The 19492-nt window shown below is 36.8% G+C and overlaps 2 protein-coding genes across 4 annotated transcripts in view; one reads left to right on the forward strand and one right to left on the reverse strand.

Annotated features, from left to right (window-relative positions):
• The window catches only part of LOC101305814 (4-alpha-glucanotransferase DPE2-like), an 11194-nt gene extending 2777 nt beyond the window's left edge, over positions 1–8417 (forward strand). Inside the window, exons 9-22 of the mRNA XM_004309419.1 lie at positions 952–1071; positions 1245–1346; positions 1523–1606; positions 1698–1940; positions 2047–2172; positions 2442–2516; positions 2669–2740; positions 5699–5815; positions 5991–6088; positions 6489–6648; positions 6770–6868; positions 7404–7601; positions 7769–7862; positions 7967–8417. Of these exons, the coding sequence (XP_004309467.1) occupies positions 952–1071; positions 1245–1346; positions 1523–1606; positions 1698–1940; positions 2047–2172; positions 2442–2516; positions 2669–2740; positions 5699–5815; positions 5991–6088; positions 6489–6648; positions 6770–6868; positions 7404–7601; positions 7769–7862; positions 7967–8205 (1827 nt within the window). The 3' untranslated portion in view covers positions 8206–8417. The remainder of the gene's footprint in view (positions 1–951; positions 1072–1244; positions 1347–1522; positions 1607–1697; positions 1941–2046; positions 2173–2441; positions 2517–2668; positions 2741–5698; positions 5816–5990; positions 6089–6488; positions 6649–6769; positions 6869–7403; positions 7602–7768; positions 7863–7966) is intronic.
• A 1156-nt stretch (positions 8418–9573) lies between these two features.
• LOC101306105 lies at positions 9574–13499 on the reverse strand. 3 transcript variants are annotated; one of them, XR_185450.1, is made up of 2 exons: positions 11918–13499; positions 9574–10174 (listed from the first exon to the last, which is right to left on the reverse strand). XR_185450.1 is itself a non-coding variant. In XM_004309420.1 (2 exons), exon 2 carries the CDS (start codon positions 10340–10342, stop codon positions 9977–9979), a length of 366 nt encoding a protein of 121 aa, XP_004309468.1. In that variant the 5' UTR covers positions 10343–10935; positions 11918–11980; the 3' UTR covers positions 9574–9976. The 3 variants fall into 3 exon arrangements, 1 of the variants encoding a protein (XP_004309468.1); XR_185449.1 differs by having other exon boundaries at positions 9574–10675; XM_004309420.1 differs by having other exon boundaries at positions 9574–10935; positions 11918–11980.
• Positions 13500–19492: the final 5993 nt, after the last annotated feature.

Consider the following 19492-nt stretch of genomic DNA (forward strand, 5'->3'; position numbering starts at 1 on the left):
CATGAACCGGACAGAATTCAGTCCGTCCATTTTTTTTTCGAGTTTTGAGGGCCTTAAATATTACCAAATTGGCTGAAATTTTGTAGAGATGATCTACACAATATTATCTAGATACTAGCCGGTGGAGATGAGGAAATTCGATCGAAAAGTGGTGCAAAAATGGAAATCCGCACCAAAACCATTGGTGCGGATGTCCGCAGCTGAGAAAAATCCTATATATATATATTTATTCTCATACCATCTTGGATAAGTTATACAGTTCTACATTTGATTGACATGTCAGTAGGAACATCTAGCAGTTGCATAAGGTCCTCTTTTGACACAACATTTGATAGTCATATTAGTTGTTAGCTAAATCTGTTTTTTTTTTTTATTTTTTTTTTATAAACATTGTTAGCTAAATCTTTTGATTTTAGGCAACTTTTTTCTGTAATTATTTATTTGTTTATTTATTTTTATTTTTCATTAATTGCTTTTATTGTTCTGGTGTGAAATATAATGATGCTCCTTGGTAATGTTGGGAGTGATAATATGTATTGTGTGTCTGTACTTGGATTATACAGTTCAACTTGTGAATTACATGTCAGTAGGTAGAGCCAGTGCTTGTATGAGGTCCTCTTTTGACACAACAGTTGAAATAAGTATTTTACTTATTATCTATGTACTTTCCAGTAATATTGTTCTATACTTCTGATATCAATTAATTATGGTATTCTGTAATGTGGGGACTGATGATATATAAATGTATATAATTGGATTACTGAATGAAAGGAAAAATTTAAGATGGTTTTTGTATCACACAAATTTTGAGAATCTTTGATGATCACACTATTTGCTGTTAGAAACCGACGAATATTATCTAACAATTTTCATTGGCATAGCTATGATGGTGATTCCAGTGAGGACATATGTGGTATTCAATTTAATATATTTTGATTTTTTTTTTTCTAGGATGTTGATTACGAGGCTACCTTGATCACTAAACTCTCAATTGGAAAGAAAATATTTGCCCAAGAGAAGGACAAGATTCTCACCTCCAATTCCTTTCAGAATTTTTTTTCTGAGAATCAGGTCCTACAGAGCTTGCCTCTTCTTATTATTACCTTAATATTGCAACAATCCCAACTTCCTTTTTGCTTACAGTTGAGCTGTCTTTTGCTCCTTGATTTGTATTATTTGAACATATTGGTCTTCGACTTTGAACTGCAAGTGCTATTCTGAGTCGTGTTAACTATTGGTAATAGGAATGGTTAAAACCCTATGCGGCCTTCTGTTTTTTGCGGGACTTCTTTGAAACATCAGATCACAGCCAATGGGGTCGGTTTTCCCAGTTTTCAATAGAAAAGGTGATCATCCTATTAGACTTTTCTATTAATTTGGGGTACTTGGAGCTTTTGTGTTTAAATTTGGTGTTTTCTTTTCAGTACATACCTGGCATATATCCAGGTTAATAATCAGTTAACAGGTTCCACCAATATGATAAATATCAAAACTTTTAACATTTTCTTCCTCTTTCGTACAGCTAGAGAAACTCATCTCGAAAGACAGCATTCACTATGGTGTAATTTGCTTCCATTATTACATCCAATATCATTTGCACATGCAGGCAAGTATTATTTGGTCTTGTAATAATGATCTGTACCTATCCTATTAAATGCATCAATTGTTGAATTCTTTGATAAATTTATGAACTACAGCTGTCGGAAGCTGCAGAATATGCAAGAAAGAAAGGAGTAATATTGAAAGGAGATCTGCCTATAGGTGTCGGAAGAAACAGTGTAGATACATGGGTCTATCCAAATTTGTTTCGCATGAACACTTCTACTGGAGCTCCTCCAGATTATTTTGATAAAAATGGTCAGAACTGGGGTTTCCCTACTTACAATTGGGAAGAGATGGCGAAAGACAACTATGCCTGGTGGCGTGCTCGATTGACACAGGTTTTGGAGCCTTCATTTTCCCCAACTCTATGGCTATTACCTTTATTCTTATTGCATCCTTTTTCCTGAGTTTTGTGGGGGATAAATATACTTCTCTCTGTTTCAGATGGCAAAATACTTTACAGCTTACCGGATTGACCACATATTGGGGTTCTTTCGCATCTGGGAACTCCCAGAGCATGCCATGACTGGTCTCGTTGGAAAATTTCGACCTTCCATTCCTCTAAGTCAGGTACTCTTCTATCTTCCTTAATCAAAGTATCAGTCTGCGCAGATAATAACAAGAGCTAAGACATTTTGAAGCGTTTATTTTTTTCCAAAAATCACCAAAAAGAGCACCTAAATAACAAAACTGTAGTTGGAAAGAAATAGAAAATTACAATGTCTTGATTGAGGAAGTGAACGATTTGATTTTGGAAGTGCCTCTGTTGTGATCTCCCCTCTTTTTACTTTTTTTCCCTTGAGTTGTCTTGTTAGCTCTAAAAGAATGCTTCTGTGTAGGAAGAACTTGAAAGAGATGGCATATGGGACTTTGATCGCTTGGCTCGTCCATATATCCCACAGGAACTTTTACAGGTTAACTGAACTTTTACAGCTTGGGATATTTCTTTTTTGCATCTTGTTACGACACTTTCCTTTTTTCCTTCAACCCTTGTGTTTTTTTGTTTTTTGAATAGTCAACCCTTATGTTAAGCTTCTATATTCCAACTTTTTGTTTGTTGTTTCAGATAAAGTTTGGAGATTCATGGACTTTTATTGCTTCAAGTTTCCTGAATGAATATCAGAAGAACCGCTATGAGGTGACTTTATGGTTTATTCTTGAAGCTTATCTAGTATCTGTTTTTGCTTTGATTATCAGTCACCATTCTTCTAGGATGTTTACATCCTTATGTTATTGCCATTGCACCTGAAAAGAATGTGGACAGTTGAATATATTGATATTATTATATAGATACATTAGTGGTGTTGCTGTGAGTAGATAATCATTGTCGATACAGTGTATTGCGCATGGACCAAATCCTAGCATTAGCAACAACGGAATATGGTAGCTTGTACGTCATCTTGTTGCATGGAAGAGTTGCTAGATTTCGAGGCTGAAGCTTCATTCTCTTATATAAAAATAAAATATTATTAGGTTTTACGATGCTTGAGAAATTTGGAGGTATATGCCGCTTTGTCAACGTATATTAGCACCAATGGGCTTACAATGCGCATGTTCCTCCCATGTAGGTTTAAGATACCCAGACTAATTTTCATTGAACCAGAACCTTGAAACCTTGACAAGCTTCTGCCTATATTGACATAGAGCTCCATACATTCACTGATCACATGAGCATAAGCTAGTGGTAAAACTATTCTATTGACCAGTTACTGTATCAAAGTTAGACCATCCAACCAGAAACCGATCAGGGGAAGAGGCCCAAGATTATATAGTATGATGCAAAGGCTATATACTTGATGTGAATTGTTTTATGTTTTCAATTATCTGCATTCTGCATCATGGAGCATCAAATCAAATAGCCAGCCTAGTTAAATATAGTTATTCATATCCTAAGCAGCAAAAGATGTTTGGAGTCTTTAACAATAGTAAGAAACCAGTCGGATTTGCTAGCTTCAGACCTCATTTGGCTCAATGATTAGAGGCATCATCGGAATGGATCTTTTTCCATTCAAATGTTTGGCAAGTGCAGAATTGGGTAACTAATACTTGCCACAATGTGCAATGCTTAAATATGGAGGAAATTGGATCCCCTCCGCATGGGATTAATGCATTTAGCAGGAGGTACTAAGAAAACACCATACTCCTAAGAATCAATGCAAATTGTAACCTTGTTTAATTAGCTCCAATCTAAGAAACTTCTTGCAGCTAATAGCCAGACAGATTTACGAGGAGAACATAATCTTTAAAAGGACAACAACGAGATAAGATCTAAGGAATTGTTCGGAAAAGCTAGCATTGAAAAATGAAGAAAGAAGCAGCAAGTATTAATAAAACTGGAAACCATAAAAGAGTCCAAACAACTAGAATTCAAACACTGAAATTGTTTTTTCCATCCATAAAACCCCAGTCAGTTCCTAGCAGACACAACAGTGATGATGATGAAAGGACTATGATTTAACTAACTTTATAAACTTGACAGAACAAAAGTTGTTAAAATCCCACAAATTTTCAAGAGATAGAGTGGCGGGAAAACTGTTGTCAATCAGTTAGAGTCGGAAATCTAAAATAACAAATAAGGCACATTACACCAAGTGAATTACACAGATAAGAATACAAAAACACAGATGCAACATGGTTACTGAATTTGCCTATGTCCACAGGGCAGCAACCAAAATTTTCACTATATTTATAATAGGTATACAATCCTAACAACCCTCTAATACGAGACTAGATGTACAGCTAGAAAGACTAAGAAAAACAAGGAATAGGATTTCATCTTCTCTTCTTTACACTCTTTTCTATGCCCTAATTGAGTCTATCATTGAAAATACACAATGTATTTGTTCAATTATTATCACTTTCTTTGAGTCATACTTCCAGAATCTAAATCCTCGAGCGGCATTCTCTCATCCTTTGCTTGGGAGGGATCCATGACACAAGCTGTTACTGGAGTGATATAATGGCAGCCTGATTGCTGCTCAGGTTATTTTTTTGCTAGCTGCTGAATCGATGAGCCCAGCACCTCTATATGTAGGCACAATATGTCCTTCATTAATTAGGATTAACGAATAACTCATTTTCATTTTTGGCACCACATTCATTAATAGGATTTCCAATTCATTTTGGTAATACAATTCTTGTCTTCTCAGACAGTGGTACTAATATTGTTTTTCTCATATATGTGCGGAAAGAGAAAAGTCACCATCATGATTGGCACACTCCCTACTTGGGTTTCTTTGGGGTGACAACTAATTAATGCTGATTTTCTCTACCCGTGATGTGGATAATGACAGCAGCTGTATGTAGGCCGCTATAGTATGGGGATTGGGATTTTCGTTAGTCTTGTTCCACAAGGGGTGGAGGCTTCTATGCCAAATTGCTAAGTGATGTAACACTAATTTTATGACTAAATATGTGATACACAGTACACAACTGACGCGCTACAGAGTTAGGTAATCTGAAGATGGGGTAGTGGAACTAAGAAAAGGAAGAGATCAACATCTCAACTTTCTAGATAACAGATTCAAGGGCGCTTAGGAAGAGAGGAGGAGAGTGAGGGTAAACTTTAGATTGATCATGAACTGCCAGAAACTGAGTGAGGGTATACTAATCTGTAGATTCATCCCCTCTAAGCATATGTAATAAATGACACTAACTCTTAATAAATAACTTGCTTAATACTTAATTCTGGAACAATGCACATTGTTCCATTTATTACTGAATCATGGTATGATGAATGATCATTATAAAATTAATTAGGAGTGCTTTTGCTGAAGTTTCTGGTGGTCTCACTTATCTATGAATGATGCAGCTCTTTGTTCTACATCAGTAGTGATAAGAGTAATAAACAAACTTGACTAATTCTAGCATTATTTCATTTCTGACTCATTTTAGAATTGATTTGTTAATTTAGGGAAACCTGCGTGACATGTTATTTGTCTGTTTCCGCAGGACATTTAAATATTTCTAAGTTTGTTGGTGAAATTTGAAATTGTTGAAATTTCATTCTGATGTGTTAAATGTAACTGCTAGTATTTTTCTGATAGGATGAAGAGGCTCTTAAGTTAACTTTGTTTCTTTCATTCATGATTACCAGTTTAAGGAGGACTGCAACACTGAGAAAAAAATTGCTTCCAAGCTGAAGTCATTTTCAGGAAGATCTTTGTTGCAGAATGAAGATCATATTAGACAGGAGCTCTTTGATATTTTACAGGTAGAATTTTTGTTAATATTTCAAATGATTAATTTGATTCCATGCTAGCAAACCTTTCTTGTAATCGTGAACCTCTGCTAAAGCTTTTATTATGCCTTAAGGGTTTTAAAGAGACTGCCATTAGTAAGCCTTTCCATAGGTTTTTAACTTTTTATATAATTAATTGGTATTGCAGAATATAGTTCTGATAAGAGATCCAGAAAATCCGAGGAACTTCTATCCTCGCTTCAATCTTGAAGAGACTTCAAGTTTTAAGGATTTGGATGATCACTGGTATGTTACTCTTTGTATCAGGAAAATGAGTTTTAGCTTTTTTCTTTCTTGTAAGTTTTAATGATCAGGACAACCAACTGGTTACGGCTAAAATCTACTTCCAACTTCTTAAATCTACATGATCTGGCATGTTGTTACTCGGTCTGGTATCAGGAATATCATGTTTCGTCCTTTTTTTTCTTGTGGTTTTCAATGGTCGAGGAAAATATGTGGTTAGGGCTAAAATCTTTCTCCAACATTCTAGTAATTATTCATACTCTAGTTATTTGATTTTGGCATGCTGTTATTTATGGTCTATAACACAAATAAATAGAGAATAATTAATAGAAAACAACCGATTTACTCTCAAGTCTCAACACAGTATATCTTTTATGTTCTGAAAGTGTTTTGTGTTCTACAGCAAGAATGTACTGAAACGGCTATACTATGATTACTACTTTCATCGTCAAGAAATTCTTTGGCGTGAAAATGCATTGAAGACACTGCCTGCTCTGTTGAACTCATCTGATATGCTAGCCTGTGGGGAAGATCTGGGGCTTATTCCTTCTTGTGTTTATCCTGTATGTCTGTTCAACCCAAACAAAAACTATAAATCACAGCCTGGTTTTAGTGGTTGTTGGTGTTTGTCATGCCTTCTATTTATATATATTCCATAAATATGTGACTGGTTTTGTGGATCAGGTGATGCAAGAACTGGGATTAATAGGTTTACGCATTCAACGTATGCCTAGTGAACCTGGTCTGGAGTTTGGTATCCCTTCTCAATACAGTTATATGACGGTAAGTACATTTTTGAACCGAATCTCGATGTGTACTTAAATGTTATAATTCAGAAAAACCAAAACAGTGACGAAGACTTCAAAATCCATTTTGTTTCTGTGAAAAAGGATTAAAATTATGATTAATGAGATTGTGGACATTGAATTTGAGTCATTTGGCTTAAATGCATGTACTTCATTGTTGATGATCATTTCTTAGCTGGATAAATGCATGTCGGTTGGTTCAAATGTATTTCACTGGGTTCTTATTAGTCGTTTGAATATGTTGAACTGATTGAGGCCCAGTTTGGTATTGAGTTTTGGGGAATAAAATCACTTATAATCACCGTTTTGAATAGATTTCTTGTTTGGTAAAATCTTATAATGTGCTTATCTATAACTTTTTAGTTTAAAAAACCACGATTTTAGGAAGCAGCAGGTTAGGGGTTGCTTTTTTAAGACTGTAGTTTTTTTTTTTTTTAATTTTATTTATTTTTTTTTATTTTTAAATTGAGTTTTCACACAACAATACCAAACTAAGCCTGAATGTATCTCAGGTGTGCGCTCCATCATGCCATGACTGTTCAACGTTACGTGCTTGGTGGGAAGAAGATGAAGAAAGGAGGCAGCGATATTTTAGCAGCATGGTGGGATCTGACTTGTTGCCACCGAGTCGCTGTGTTCCAGAGATTGCAAATTTCATCATACGGCAACATTTTGAAGCTCCATCAATGTGGGCAATTTTCCCTCTTCAGGTACTGTGTTGGACAATTCTTAGTCTGCTCTCCTATATTTTTAAATGGAAATTGAGCCTTGACCCTTTGTGAAAAGATGGCTAGGGAAGGACAAGTTAACATATTGAACTTCTGGCTAGTCCATTGTACAGCTAATAAATGAATCCTGCACTTTGCTTGATTTGTAGGATTTGTTGATATTGAAAGAAGAATACACAACACGCCCTGCAAAAGAGGAGACAATCAATGACCCCACAAATCCGAAGCATTATTGGAGATACCGTATGTGGACAATATGAGTTTCGAAGCTTTGATCAATTTTGCTAATGTTTCCAAATCTGATAATAATTCATTTTCGATTACTTACAACTCTGTTACATACTCAGGTGTGCATGTGACATTGGAGGCTTTGATCAAGGACAAAGAGCTCACATCAATCATCAAAGACCTCGTGCTTGGAAGTGGAAGATCGCATCCGGGGAAACATGCTGAGAAACAAGTGATTCCGGAATCAGCTATTGCAACCACAGAGAAAAAGCAGATTGCCAGCGGCAAGGAAAAGGCTAACGTTGCAACTCCACTTAATGGAGTTCCGCGGAAGGAGGCTGTGGCTGTTCCTAACTAATATATCATGCCCAATGTGGCAAAATAAAGTGATTCTGGAAACCTCTGTACTATTGTAATCAACCACAGGTCGCAATGAGAGCTGAAAATAAGCCGACTGTCAACCAGAATATGCATTTTGCTTTGCAAAGTCATAAGCCACGGTAGACAATATATAGCATTAAATAATAATGTCTTGGCCAATTAATTGCCAATTTAAGGGGTTGCATCGCTCTTTCCGCTGTGTTTTTGATTTGGTTGGTTCAGATTGATTCCCTGTTTTGTACTCGAGGTGGTTCTGTGGTCTTGTCCCTCCCGTCAGATGTTGCAGTTTAAGTTGTTTCTAAGGTCTTGGGCCTCTGTGTATATTAGGGTGCTAACCCTAACTCACTGGATTTGGAAAGGAAATTGAAGAACAAGATAAGAAAAATGCAAATAAAGAAGAAAATTGATATTAGGATTAATTACAAAACACCAAAACTATGATGTTATCTTCATTTTCATACTTGACTATAAAAGAAAAAATGCAAATAAAGAAGGAAATTGATATTAGGATTAATTACAAAACACCACATGAACTATGATGTTATCTTCATTTTCATACCTAACTATCAAAAACTTGTATTTTCATACTCTAAGTTTTATTCCGTTAGCATTTTGATACCTTGACCACTAACATTGTTAAATTTTGAGAGCTTTTTCGTCATTTCAATAAATTTATTATTTTTTACATTTACTTTAACAAAATAATTTATTTTTTGAGGTTATCAAATACAAATAGAACAATTTAGTTTAGCAAAAATATTCAACAAAAAAACTCTAAAATTAGATATTTGTTTTTGCAACAATAGTGATAAAAGGTAGTAGAACTCTTATTTGTCTATATATTTCTGGAGTTACATGTTAAGCAAGAAAAATAAATAAATAAAAATATATATTAAAAAAATTATATCGAGAAAATATCGAATATTGATAAAAATTTTATCAAATTTTATATAAAAAGATATATTTAACCAAAATATATTAAATATAAAATATCAGAAATATATGAAAATTAATATGAATGTTTGTAAAAAACAGAAAGTTCGAGGAAATATTGAGGATATCGTGGATATTTTAGTCCGTGATCACAATAACTCATTGATTTGGGTGAAGAAATGGTGTTCTCGAGTTTAAACAATAGCATAACAATTTTAATATATAATTTTTAATTTCAATTACAAAGATATCATGAATTGACATAAACTCCCTTGAATATTATCAAAATTTAACGGTGTTAATGGTTAGGGTATCAAAATGCTAACGGAATGAAACTTAGAGTATGAAAATGTAAATTTTTTAATAGTTATGTATGAAAGTGAAAATAACATTATAGTTCGGGTGATATTTTGTAATTAATCCTTGATATTAATCTGGATAAGTTCATACAATGAGGGGCTACATCTTCATATAGATAAGACGTGCACATAACTGCAACGTGTCACAAGGGCACTCATTACGGATAGCTCACCACAGCTAAACTTATCACTACTGACATGTTGTGTTTTTACCTAACAAAACAACTCTCCTAGATAAAAAAGGAAGACTAACACTTGGCTCCCTAACAATCCACCCTCCTACCAATAAAACTTATCCTCAAGTTTCTGGCATAAGCACTTGCAGCAACTCAAGTATCATATTGATCAAAACCTGGAAAACGTTGTTTCATCATCTCTGAATCCTCCCATGTGGCCTCTTCTGGAGATTTATCCTTCCACTACACTAACCATTGAGTTCCAGCTGCTCCTTTTTTCTTATACATTCTTCAGTCCAAAACCACCGGTGGTACCCACTTTTGACTGGCTGGATCCACAATTGGAGGCAACTGCGGCGAAATAGGCACTGCATCTCCCAGCTTTTTCTTCAGTAAGGACACATGAAACACATTGTGAATCCTTTGTTGTGCTAGGCAATCTCAGCTTGTATGCTACCTTCCCAACTCTTTCAATGACCTGAAAAGAGCCAAAATACCAAGGTGAGAGTTTATGCCACCCTTGTTGCTTCACAAATTGTTGCTTGTAATGCTGCAATTTCAGATAAACCCAATCATCCAAATTAAATTCCCTCTCAGAGTGTTTCCTGTCATAGAAATATTTCATCCTTGCCTGAGCTAATTCCATGTTCTTCTTAAGAGTAGACAATAGAGTTTCTCGATCTTGCAGGTCTTGATCCACCTATGCTACTGCAGTTGAGCCTGGCAAGTAGGGTTTGATGGATGGAGGCTGATATCCATACAATGCCTGGAAAGGACTCATCTATATAGCAGAATGGAAAGCTGAATTATACCAGAACTCTGCCCGAGGTAATGCCTTAACCCAATTACCTGGATGCTCCCCAATAACACATCTAAGATATTGTTCAGGAGTTCTATTCAAGTTTTCAGTTTGACCATTTGTTTGTGGATGATATACAGACGATTTGGTCAACTTGGTGCCCTGCAGCACAAAAAACTTCTACCAAAATAGACTCAGAAAAATTGGATCCTTGTTAGAAATTATGTAATCTGGCATACCAAGCAATTTGAAAATTTCCTGCATGAAAAGCTGAGCTACTGATGCAACTGAGTAGGAGTGTGACATTGGTACAAAATGTGCAACCTTTGTCAATCTGTCCACCACCACCCAAATCACAGTTTTTCCATTTGAAGGAGGTAGTCCATCAATGAAATTGTCACACCCCGGACCCGGTGTCGGTGGTTTCCAAGCACTTGACGCTGAACCCGAGGCGTGAGCGGGAAAAGTAAAAGAAACTAAAACAATTTCAAATACTTTTCTCGAAATAAAAAATAAAATAAAACATTTACAATAACAAAAACAGTTACAAAGACATAACAGGTAGGCTTGCGATCTATCTCACTTCTAATCTTCCGTAACTCTTCTACACTCTGGTACACGTCAACTAAACGTACTGTTAGACTTCTCAAAAGACGTGACGTGCCTTGTATAAACCTGAACAAATTTCTATAGGGGTGAGCTTACGCTCAGTAGGGCCAAACCTTTTTAAGGTTATTCTTAACTACGTCACACAACCAAGTTATCAAACAATCAAACAATACCTTAAATATATAATGACAATTTGATGCATATATGCTAATGAATGATTTCTCAAATACTGGCAATCAGTCCATACATCAAAGACAAGTGAGCCTACACGTCCCATACCGTGTATTTTACTAACCAGGGGTGACTCAAATGTCTCGAATATATGATCTAACAATCAGTAATATCTCACCACCTGTATCTCTTTTGTTAGTCATCTTGTTATACTCATGGTCTCCAAACCCGAAACCTTAAAGATCGTTTTATCGATATCTGCCATCGAAAGGGCATACTTTCCCTAAACTTGTGCACATGTGGGTTAGCCTGGATCTTGAACAACCCATGAGGAAACTCAACTACACAAAATGTATCTATTCTATCAAACTCATTCTCATCTCCACAATCACCATTCTCACTATTCTCACAATTCCTCACAATGCATAATGTATGCAACGAATAACAATACTCGTATTATATAATCCAACACATGCTTTTATGGAAAGCGATAACAGCAATTATATAATTCAACAATATCACATGCTTTTAACGAAAATAATAACAACCAAGAGTTAATCACTTAATGGCAAACAATTCACTGATTTCAATAATAATCTAATTATCGATGTATAGAAAGGTTCCCCGAGAAAGAGACTCTACCTGGAATCCGAGCTTTGACTCCGACGCTAACTAAAATTAGTTAACTCTGCGACACGTATTCTGAAATCTTTATCCCTGGAATCCTACTACTTGCATTCGATCCTCGTACTAAATCTTCTTTCCGAGAAAGTCGGCGAATCACTTCAATTCAACTCGTTCAAATTCCAATATTTATTCTGGACACCCAAAATCTTATTTCCAATTCTTTGTCGTTCACTGCTCAATCCTGTCATAGTATCCAAATTCACAATTGTGCTCCAAATAATAGATCGAATTAATCGATCATTGCTTTAACTCACCTTACCGGATTCATATGCCTTATGATTCCAACCCTTAAACTATGACAATATACTATCTACATATATAGCTCCGTTCCTCTCCACAGTTGATAAGACAAAATCTGTGGTCTCCATACTTACTTTGGACACCCATCTTTGGACACCCAAATCCTTAAATCTGCATTTCTTCCCAAACTGCATCCAACTCAACCCACCTGGATCACAGTTTCTCCAACATCATTCCACTATCAACTATCAAACCCATTGTCAACACAAATTCTCCAATTTGGAATTCAAGCAACATAGCAGTGTAATTATGTTCCTGCCAATCACCCAACTCTTCCGTCCTTGAAATTTAGCATAACAAATTACTACTAGCTTCTTTCAATATCAATACAGCAAGTCAATGTCCAATATTCCGATTCTTCTATAATTAAACCAAACTGGAAATCTTGTGTATCAACACCCATACTTCACCATCTGAAACGATTACTTCATGGAAAATTATCAAAACACCAAAAGGTCAACAACAACAGTGAACAAGGATTGTACAGAAACCTTCAGATCGCCCAACTTATCAATTTCTCAATCAAAACTGCATCTCAAGTACACATAAAACATGAAATCCGAAACCAGATACGAATCAAACACCTTCACCACCGCCGTGCACGGCGGCACGTACGGCAGTCACCCACTGCCAAAAATCCAACTTCCTCCAAACTCAACAAAACTCAATTTCAATTATATAAACAGGTAGAGCTCGACGAGAAGATCAAGTTCCATACCTCACTTGCCTTCGCCGGTGGCCGGAAGGCTTCGAACCCTTGCCGGAAAATCCCAAGACTTCTTCTCTTCGATTCTCCCTCACCTGACCTCATCTCGACAAGCTGAAGTTACAGGGACGTTGTGGATGAGGAGACAAAGCTATCCACACCGGTGAGAGACCACGACTTGGCCGGAATCCGAAACTCACCGACGAACCGAGTCTCTCCTTCACTTCGAATCTTTCTCTCCCGACCTCTTCTGAAGAAACTGAGGACATAGAGAAGACCACGAGGACGAGAGGAAGCTTCCAGTACCATTCACGCTCGCCGCCGTCGTCGGAATCAGAAATCCGATCGGAAACCCAAGCGCCTTCTCTCCTCCTTTTCTCTCTCACCGGAGCTCCACTCTTCAAGACGGAATCACAGGGAGGTTGGGGACGTCGAGACGGACCTGTGGATACCAGCCTTGCACCGGGAGACGGCCGGACGACGGACGGAGCGATCGAGCTCCACCGCTGCTCGACGTCGAGTCTGTGTGGGACTGAACTGATCCAGTTCCTATCTCTTATGTAATTAAACGAACAATCTAGATTCAGCAGTTTAAACTCCTACGGTCCGGAGCAAGCCAGACGATGCTCCGAAAAATCTCACGAACTCGTAACAACGTCTAGGTTAATCTTATGAACTTGAAAGATAAAATTTGAATAATTTTTGAAAACTACAAAGAATTTGAAAGAATAGTAGAAATTGAAATAAAAATAGCTCAAAAATAATTTTCTTTTTAAAAATATAAATTTGAAATTCTAGGATGTTACAGAAATCTATAGATTTACCAAACCAAGCCTTATCAGGGATTGGATTCAGCTGAAACAAACCTGGAGGATTTTAAGCTTCATAGTGGTTATGTTGGCAAATATGGCAGTTGGCAATGTACCTCTTAATGTCTTTCAGCATCCCTGGCCAAGCAAAATTTTGTTTCAGTCTTTGGTAAGTCGTAGTTCTTCCAGCATGACCACTTAGCACTCCATCATGGAATTTAATGATAATTTTCTTCCTCTAATTGTCATGTTGTGGTACAAAAACCTTACCCCTGTATAGCAATTGAGTCATCATTGAGAAAAGTTTCCTAACAGAGGTACCTTGCTGCAACTCTTGTAAAATGTTCAAGACCTCCCCATCCAACTGACAAGCTTTGTGCAATTCCTCCACAAAAGAGTGAACTGCTGATGACATACCAGTTATAGCAGCCAATTCCATCTATCTAGACAAAGCATTTGGAGCAGCATTATTTTTTCTAGCCTTATAATGTATTGAGTAATCATACCCCATTAGTTTAATCAACCACTTCTGGTGAGCTGGCGTGGTGATTCTTTGTTTCAGAAAATGCTCTATTGTATGTGGTTTGTGTAGATTTGAAAGTGGTTTTCGAGCAAATAAGGCCGTCAATGCTAAACTGCAAAGACCATTGCCATCATTTTCTTGTCATATACTGAAAGTACAGTGTGTCTAGGCGCCAATGCTTTGTTCAAGAAAGCTATGGGATGCCTTTCTTGAGAGAGAACAACTCTAATACCCTTATCTGATGCATCACATTCCATAACAAATTGTTTTGTAAAATCAGGGATGGCTAAGACATGAGTTGTCATAAGAGCTTCCTTCAATTGTTCAAATGCAGCCTCAGACGTGTTTGACCATGCAAAACTGTCCTTCTTGAGCATATCTCTCAATGGTTTGGCTATTGTTCCAAAGTTTCTAACATACTTTCTATAATAACCAGCTAAACCAAGAAATCCTCTCACACTACAGGAAATATCAACTTAGCCGATGGAATTCTATTAATTCCACTAGTAGAAATAAAGACTTAAGCGACGGGAACAAATGGTCGGCTAAGTGCTCATTTTCGTCGCCTTCAAACTTAAGCGACGAAACCGGCGTCGCTTAACATTTGTCACATATGACGCGTCTCATAGGTACTTAAGCGACAAAAACATATAATCCGTCGCTTAAGAAAACGAACAAAGCGACGGGGTTTGTTTTTGTCACCATAGACCTAGGCAACGAATAATTAACTTAAGCGACGAATTATCTTCGTCGTTTAAGTTATCCAGCGACGTATGTTTTTTGTCGTTTTATAGTTAAGCGACGAAAATTGTCAGTTTAGCGATGATTCTTTTTTTGTCGCTAGATGTAATGCGATGAATAATTAACTGAGGCGACAAAAAGTTTTTGTCACTTAAGTTGTTCAGCGACGTATGTTCTCTTGTCGTTTTATGGTTAAGCGACGAATCTGTTTGGTTTAGCGACGAGCTTGATTTCGTCGCTTTATTAAATGCGACGAATGGTTCCGTCGCTATAGCCTTATGCGACAAAAGACTTTTTTGGTCTGTCAACTTTTGGCGCCTAATTTTTACTCTTAAGAGACAAAAGTTTCGTCGCTTAGGTTTTAGTTTTTTTGAAAAAAAAAAAAAATTTATTATTACTGAGAGAGATATTCTAATAACTCAAAAATATATTCCTGTAAGTTATAAATAATTAATTCCTGTAAAACCAAAATAAATTAACCGAAATATTTATATTACTAATAATAATAATAAAGTTATCGTACCAACCAAATAAATACTAGCTAATATTGTTTGTACAATTATTTAAACTAAAAAAGTCTACTAATTTCCTAAACTAATATGAGAAGTGTCAAGGCCCCTATCATCATCGTCGTCTCGAGGTTGTTGGCTTGGGACCGAGGGTGAACACATAGGCTGTTGCCCTATTCGAGCCATGATTTGATCCATTTGCAACTTTAACACTTGATAATCTGCAACAGACTGCTCAACGATCTTCTAGGCTTTTTCAGCCTTCTCTTGTGCTTTGTCAGCCCTCTCTTGTGCCTCAGCCGCCTCCTTTCTAGCAGCCACTATCTCTGTCATCGCCTCATTATTCGGTCAAGAGCATGAAGAGGAAGATGTTGACCTTCTGCTCTTCTCTAGGACTCCTGCTCGTCCAATACCACGAAGGTAAGACCCTTTTGTTTCTCCCATAGCGTTTTGCACAACACTTAGTTGAGTTGGCCAGTCCAAAGGAGGCAGCTGATCCGGTGGGATGTCCGGGTGTTGAGTGCTCTGCAAAGTCTTGGCAATAGCACCCTGTTCCTTCAACTTTTCCTACAATTCAAGAATAATGCAACTATTATAACATCATCAAAACATGATAACTGAAGCAGTAATCAGCTTTACCAAATACACATCACATGAAATATGCAACAGGCATCAGCTTTACAATATAACAATCAAACACCATACTATGGACACCCATAGTATCATCACACACCACGAAAGCTTCTAATGAGGCTAGTAAATCATCCTTGTAATTCTGGAACGTAGCATGGTTCTGTAATATCCCACATCGGCCAAACGGGGAGGGGTTATGTGCTGTATATGTACATACCCACCTCCAATCTAACACGAGGCCTTTTGGTGGCTCAGCGGCTTCAGAGGGGATGGGTACTCCGAGGTTAAGCATGTTGATGCTAGAGCAATCCCAGGATGGGTGACCTACTGGGAAGCTGCTCCTGAGCTGCCGGAAACAAAACCGTGAGGGCCGGTGGGCCCAAAGCGGACAATATCGTGTTACGGCGGAATGGGTCCTGGGGTGTTACAGGTTCTCTATACACTAGCAACATGCTTATACACACACACACTTAGCTCAACAGAAAACAAGGAAGCATACTCAAAATTCTGGGACTTTACCAACTGCAGGGTAAACTTTGAAAAATCACCGACTTGTCAATTTACATTGGAATAAGCTGAAACTTTCCAGATCAATAGTTCTCATATAGAAGAACAAGAGTACAAAGTTTCAGACCAAAATGAGTCTTAAATCCTGATCAAATTCAGACTTAACACAACTCCGCAGCATAACTCGAATGCAATTTCAGCACAAAGCACTTAATTTTAGAAAATCACCATAATTCATCTATCTTATCAAATAACACCAAAATTTGCAGACCAAGAGTAAACATAAGGAAGAACAAGAGCACAAAATTTCAAGCCAAACGAAGACCCAAAACCCAATCAAATACGAAGCAACTGAACTGCTGAACACAAACACAATTTCCAGCGCAGTGTACCCAAATTCAAAAATTCACCATGAATCATCTACCTTATCAAACAACACCAAACTTTCCAGATCAAGGGTAATCGCATGGAAGGACAAGGGTACAAAGTTTCAAGCCAAACGGAGTCCTCAATCCAAATGAAATTCGAACTCAAGACAGCTACACCGCATAACCCCAAAAGTTTCAGCACAAAACACATATCAGCAATTCACTATAATTTAACTACACTTATTACCAAATGAACATCACATGAAATATACAACAGACAAAGTGGCATAGAAACTTTGTTAAGGCATTAGGTATTGATACTTACATAATGCTCAGCAGCTTTAGGCTGGTTGATGTCGTATGTCACCGGGTACACGTCAACCACCGGTAATGAAACACCCTTATCTCTTAACTCGGCCACCCAGTAAATGATAGGTTTCCTCCCTGAGTAGTGCTCTAACTCCTTCTTACCACGGTTGCTGGAGTTGGCAACCGATTGTCTCTGCACAAATTTTCAAGTCATTAAGAGTCCTAAATCCCACTCAAATCACAAGTACACAGTAGCAAAACTACACAGCAAATGAAACAAGTAAACATAAAGCAAAGCAATGACATGTATGCAGGTAGTCTAGATTACTGGGAGGTACTAAGTTTGACATGGTAGAGTACAGTTTTAAGACTATGCATGTATGGAGGAAATGCAGATATGAGTTTAACTAATACTGTTATATACAAGGAAAAAAAACAAGTAAACAACAGCAAAACCAACATTTCCTTGCAATAAAGAGTAAAGCAAAAAAGCAAAAGTGCAGCAGCCTCATCAGTCAAGTACCTGCAGAGGGAGAAAATGAGAAATGCAAAACGAAAGTTGTACTCCCAGTTTGCATACACTAGATATTGAGCACCATAGCTGTGCAGATTGTATTCTGGAAACAATATACATAAACTCATCTTTTTCGTTTCTTCTCAAAAAAAAAAAAATATATATATATATTATATACATAAACTCATGTGAATATTCATTCTTTTGGTGTCGTACATGAGCTAAATGGCAGCATAACATCCAACAAAAGAATCCATCATCAAGTAAGATACTACCAATATAAATATCCATGCCAATTTATTGTTTCTAAAAACACATATTGAGATTTTCTGTAAACTATCATTCTTTTTCTAGTCCATTTAAATAGGTTGTATGCTTATATATCTATAATGGAATTGGAAGAAAACCACATGCTTGGCATCACCATTGCCAAAACAACTTCCAGACTTATGGCTATCATACTGAGATTTTAGGGCTACCATTACCAAAACAACTTCAGACCTGTAATCCACAACTCAACTACAATTGATAGTATGATCAACTCCATAATCTGAGATATAGAATTTGTTACGCATCAAAACACCCCTTCAAAAGAACTTTCTGGTGACAAATGCAACTTTATCAAGACATATTGACAACTAGTTAAATCATACACAAACTATAGCTATCATGATATCAGCAAAAACCTATTTTCCTAGAATGATATTGATCACTGTTGTGCTATCATGATATAACAATGAGTGGTAGTTAACTTCCCTACCAGGAAAAATCACCACAAATCACCTACCCTATCAAATAACACCAAACTCTCATAACCAAAACTTAATTTATACCTTGTACTTGTCTGATTCAAAATGCGTGCAAAGCCACTCCCACTCATCTTGCCTGTGCAAAAGCTCTTCCGGAATCACGTCTCTCCCCCTGAGCTTGTGAATCTCGGACAAGTCATGCTTCCATTCACGGAATACACTTGCCGCCATTTTATTGATCCATTTAATGGCTTTTACATCATTAAAATCAATGATAAAAAAACACTACAAGACATAGAAAAAATGAAACCATTAAGTTGCAATGATGTAGGGAATCAAAATACCAAAAAAATTAATACCATGATGCATGGAAATTGAGATATATACCAATACAGAAAATTAGAACCATATCAGAGAACAAAGATTATGTTTCGTTCTAACAACAGAGAAGACCAGAGAAAGGAACAAACCAATCTTTAGAAGAAAATCCCAAATGCTTATCCACAAATTGGGATTTCCACCTTGCCTAGGAATTCACAGATAACACTTTCAAATAACGGAACTGAACCTTATAAAGACAAGAAAAAGTATTCCCTATGATTACCATCAACTATGATCTAAAGTATTAGCTGCTTGCAGCACTAGACAGGGAAAGTTCCACTTTGCACTTATGAATAGATGCACAGTTCCTACCAATTAACAAGACTCATGATTGGATGATATGATGGAAATTTATGGGAGAAATAATCATAAAAACCAAGTCGATCATGGGAGAAATAATCATAAAAACCAAGTCGATCAAAGTCCCAATCAAGTTCTTTAAGCATATCTACTTGCAACTATATAAGAGCATCATCCATGA

This window comes from Fragaria vesca, unplaced genomic scaffold, assembly GCF_000184155.1.
Source record: "Fragaria vesca subsp. vesca unplaced genomic scaffold, FraVesHawaii_1.0 scf0512948, whole genome shotgun sequence".
NCBI lineage: Eukaryota > Viridiplantae > Streptophyta > Magnoliopsida > Rosales > Rosaceae > Fragaria > Fragaria vesca.

Bases quoted from the DNA above. Each gene is read 5' to 3' on its own strand.
- LOC101306105 (XM_004309420.1), bottom strand. From the start codon at position 10,342: ATGGAATTAGCTCAGGCAAGGATGAAATATTTCTATGACAGGAAACAC.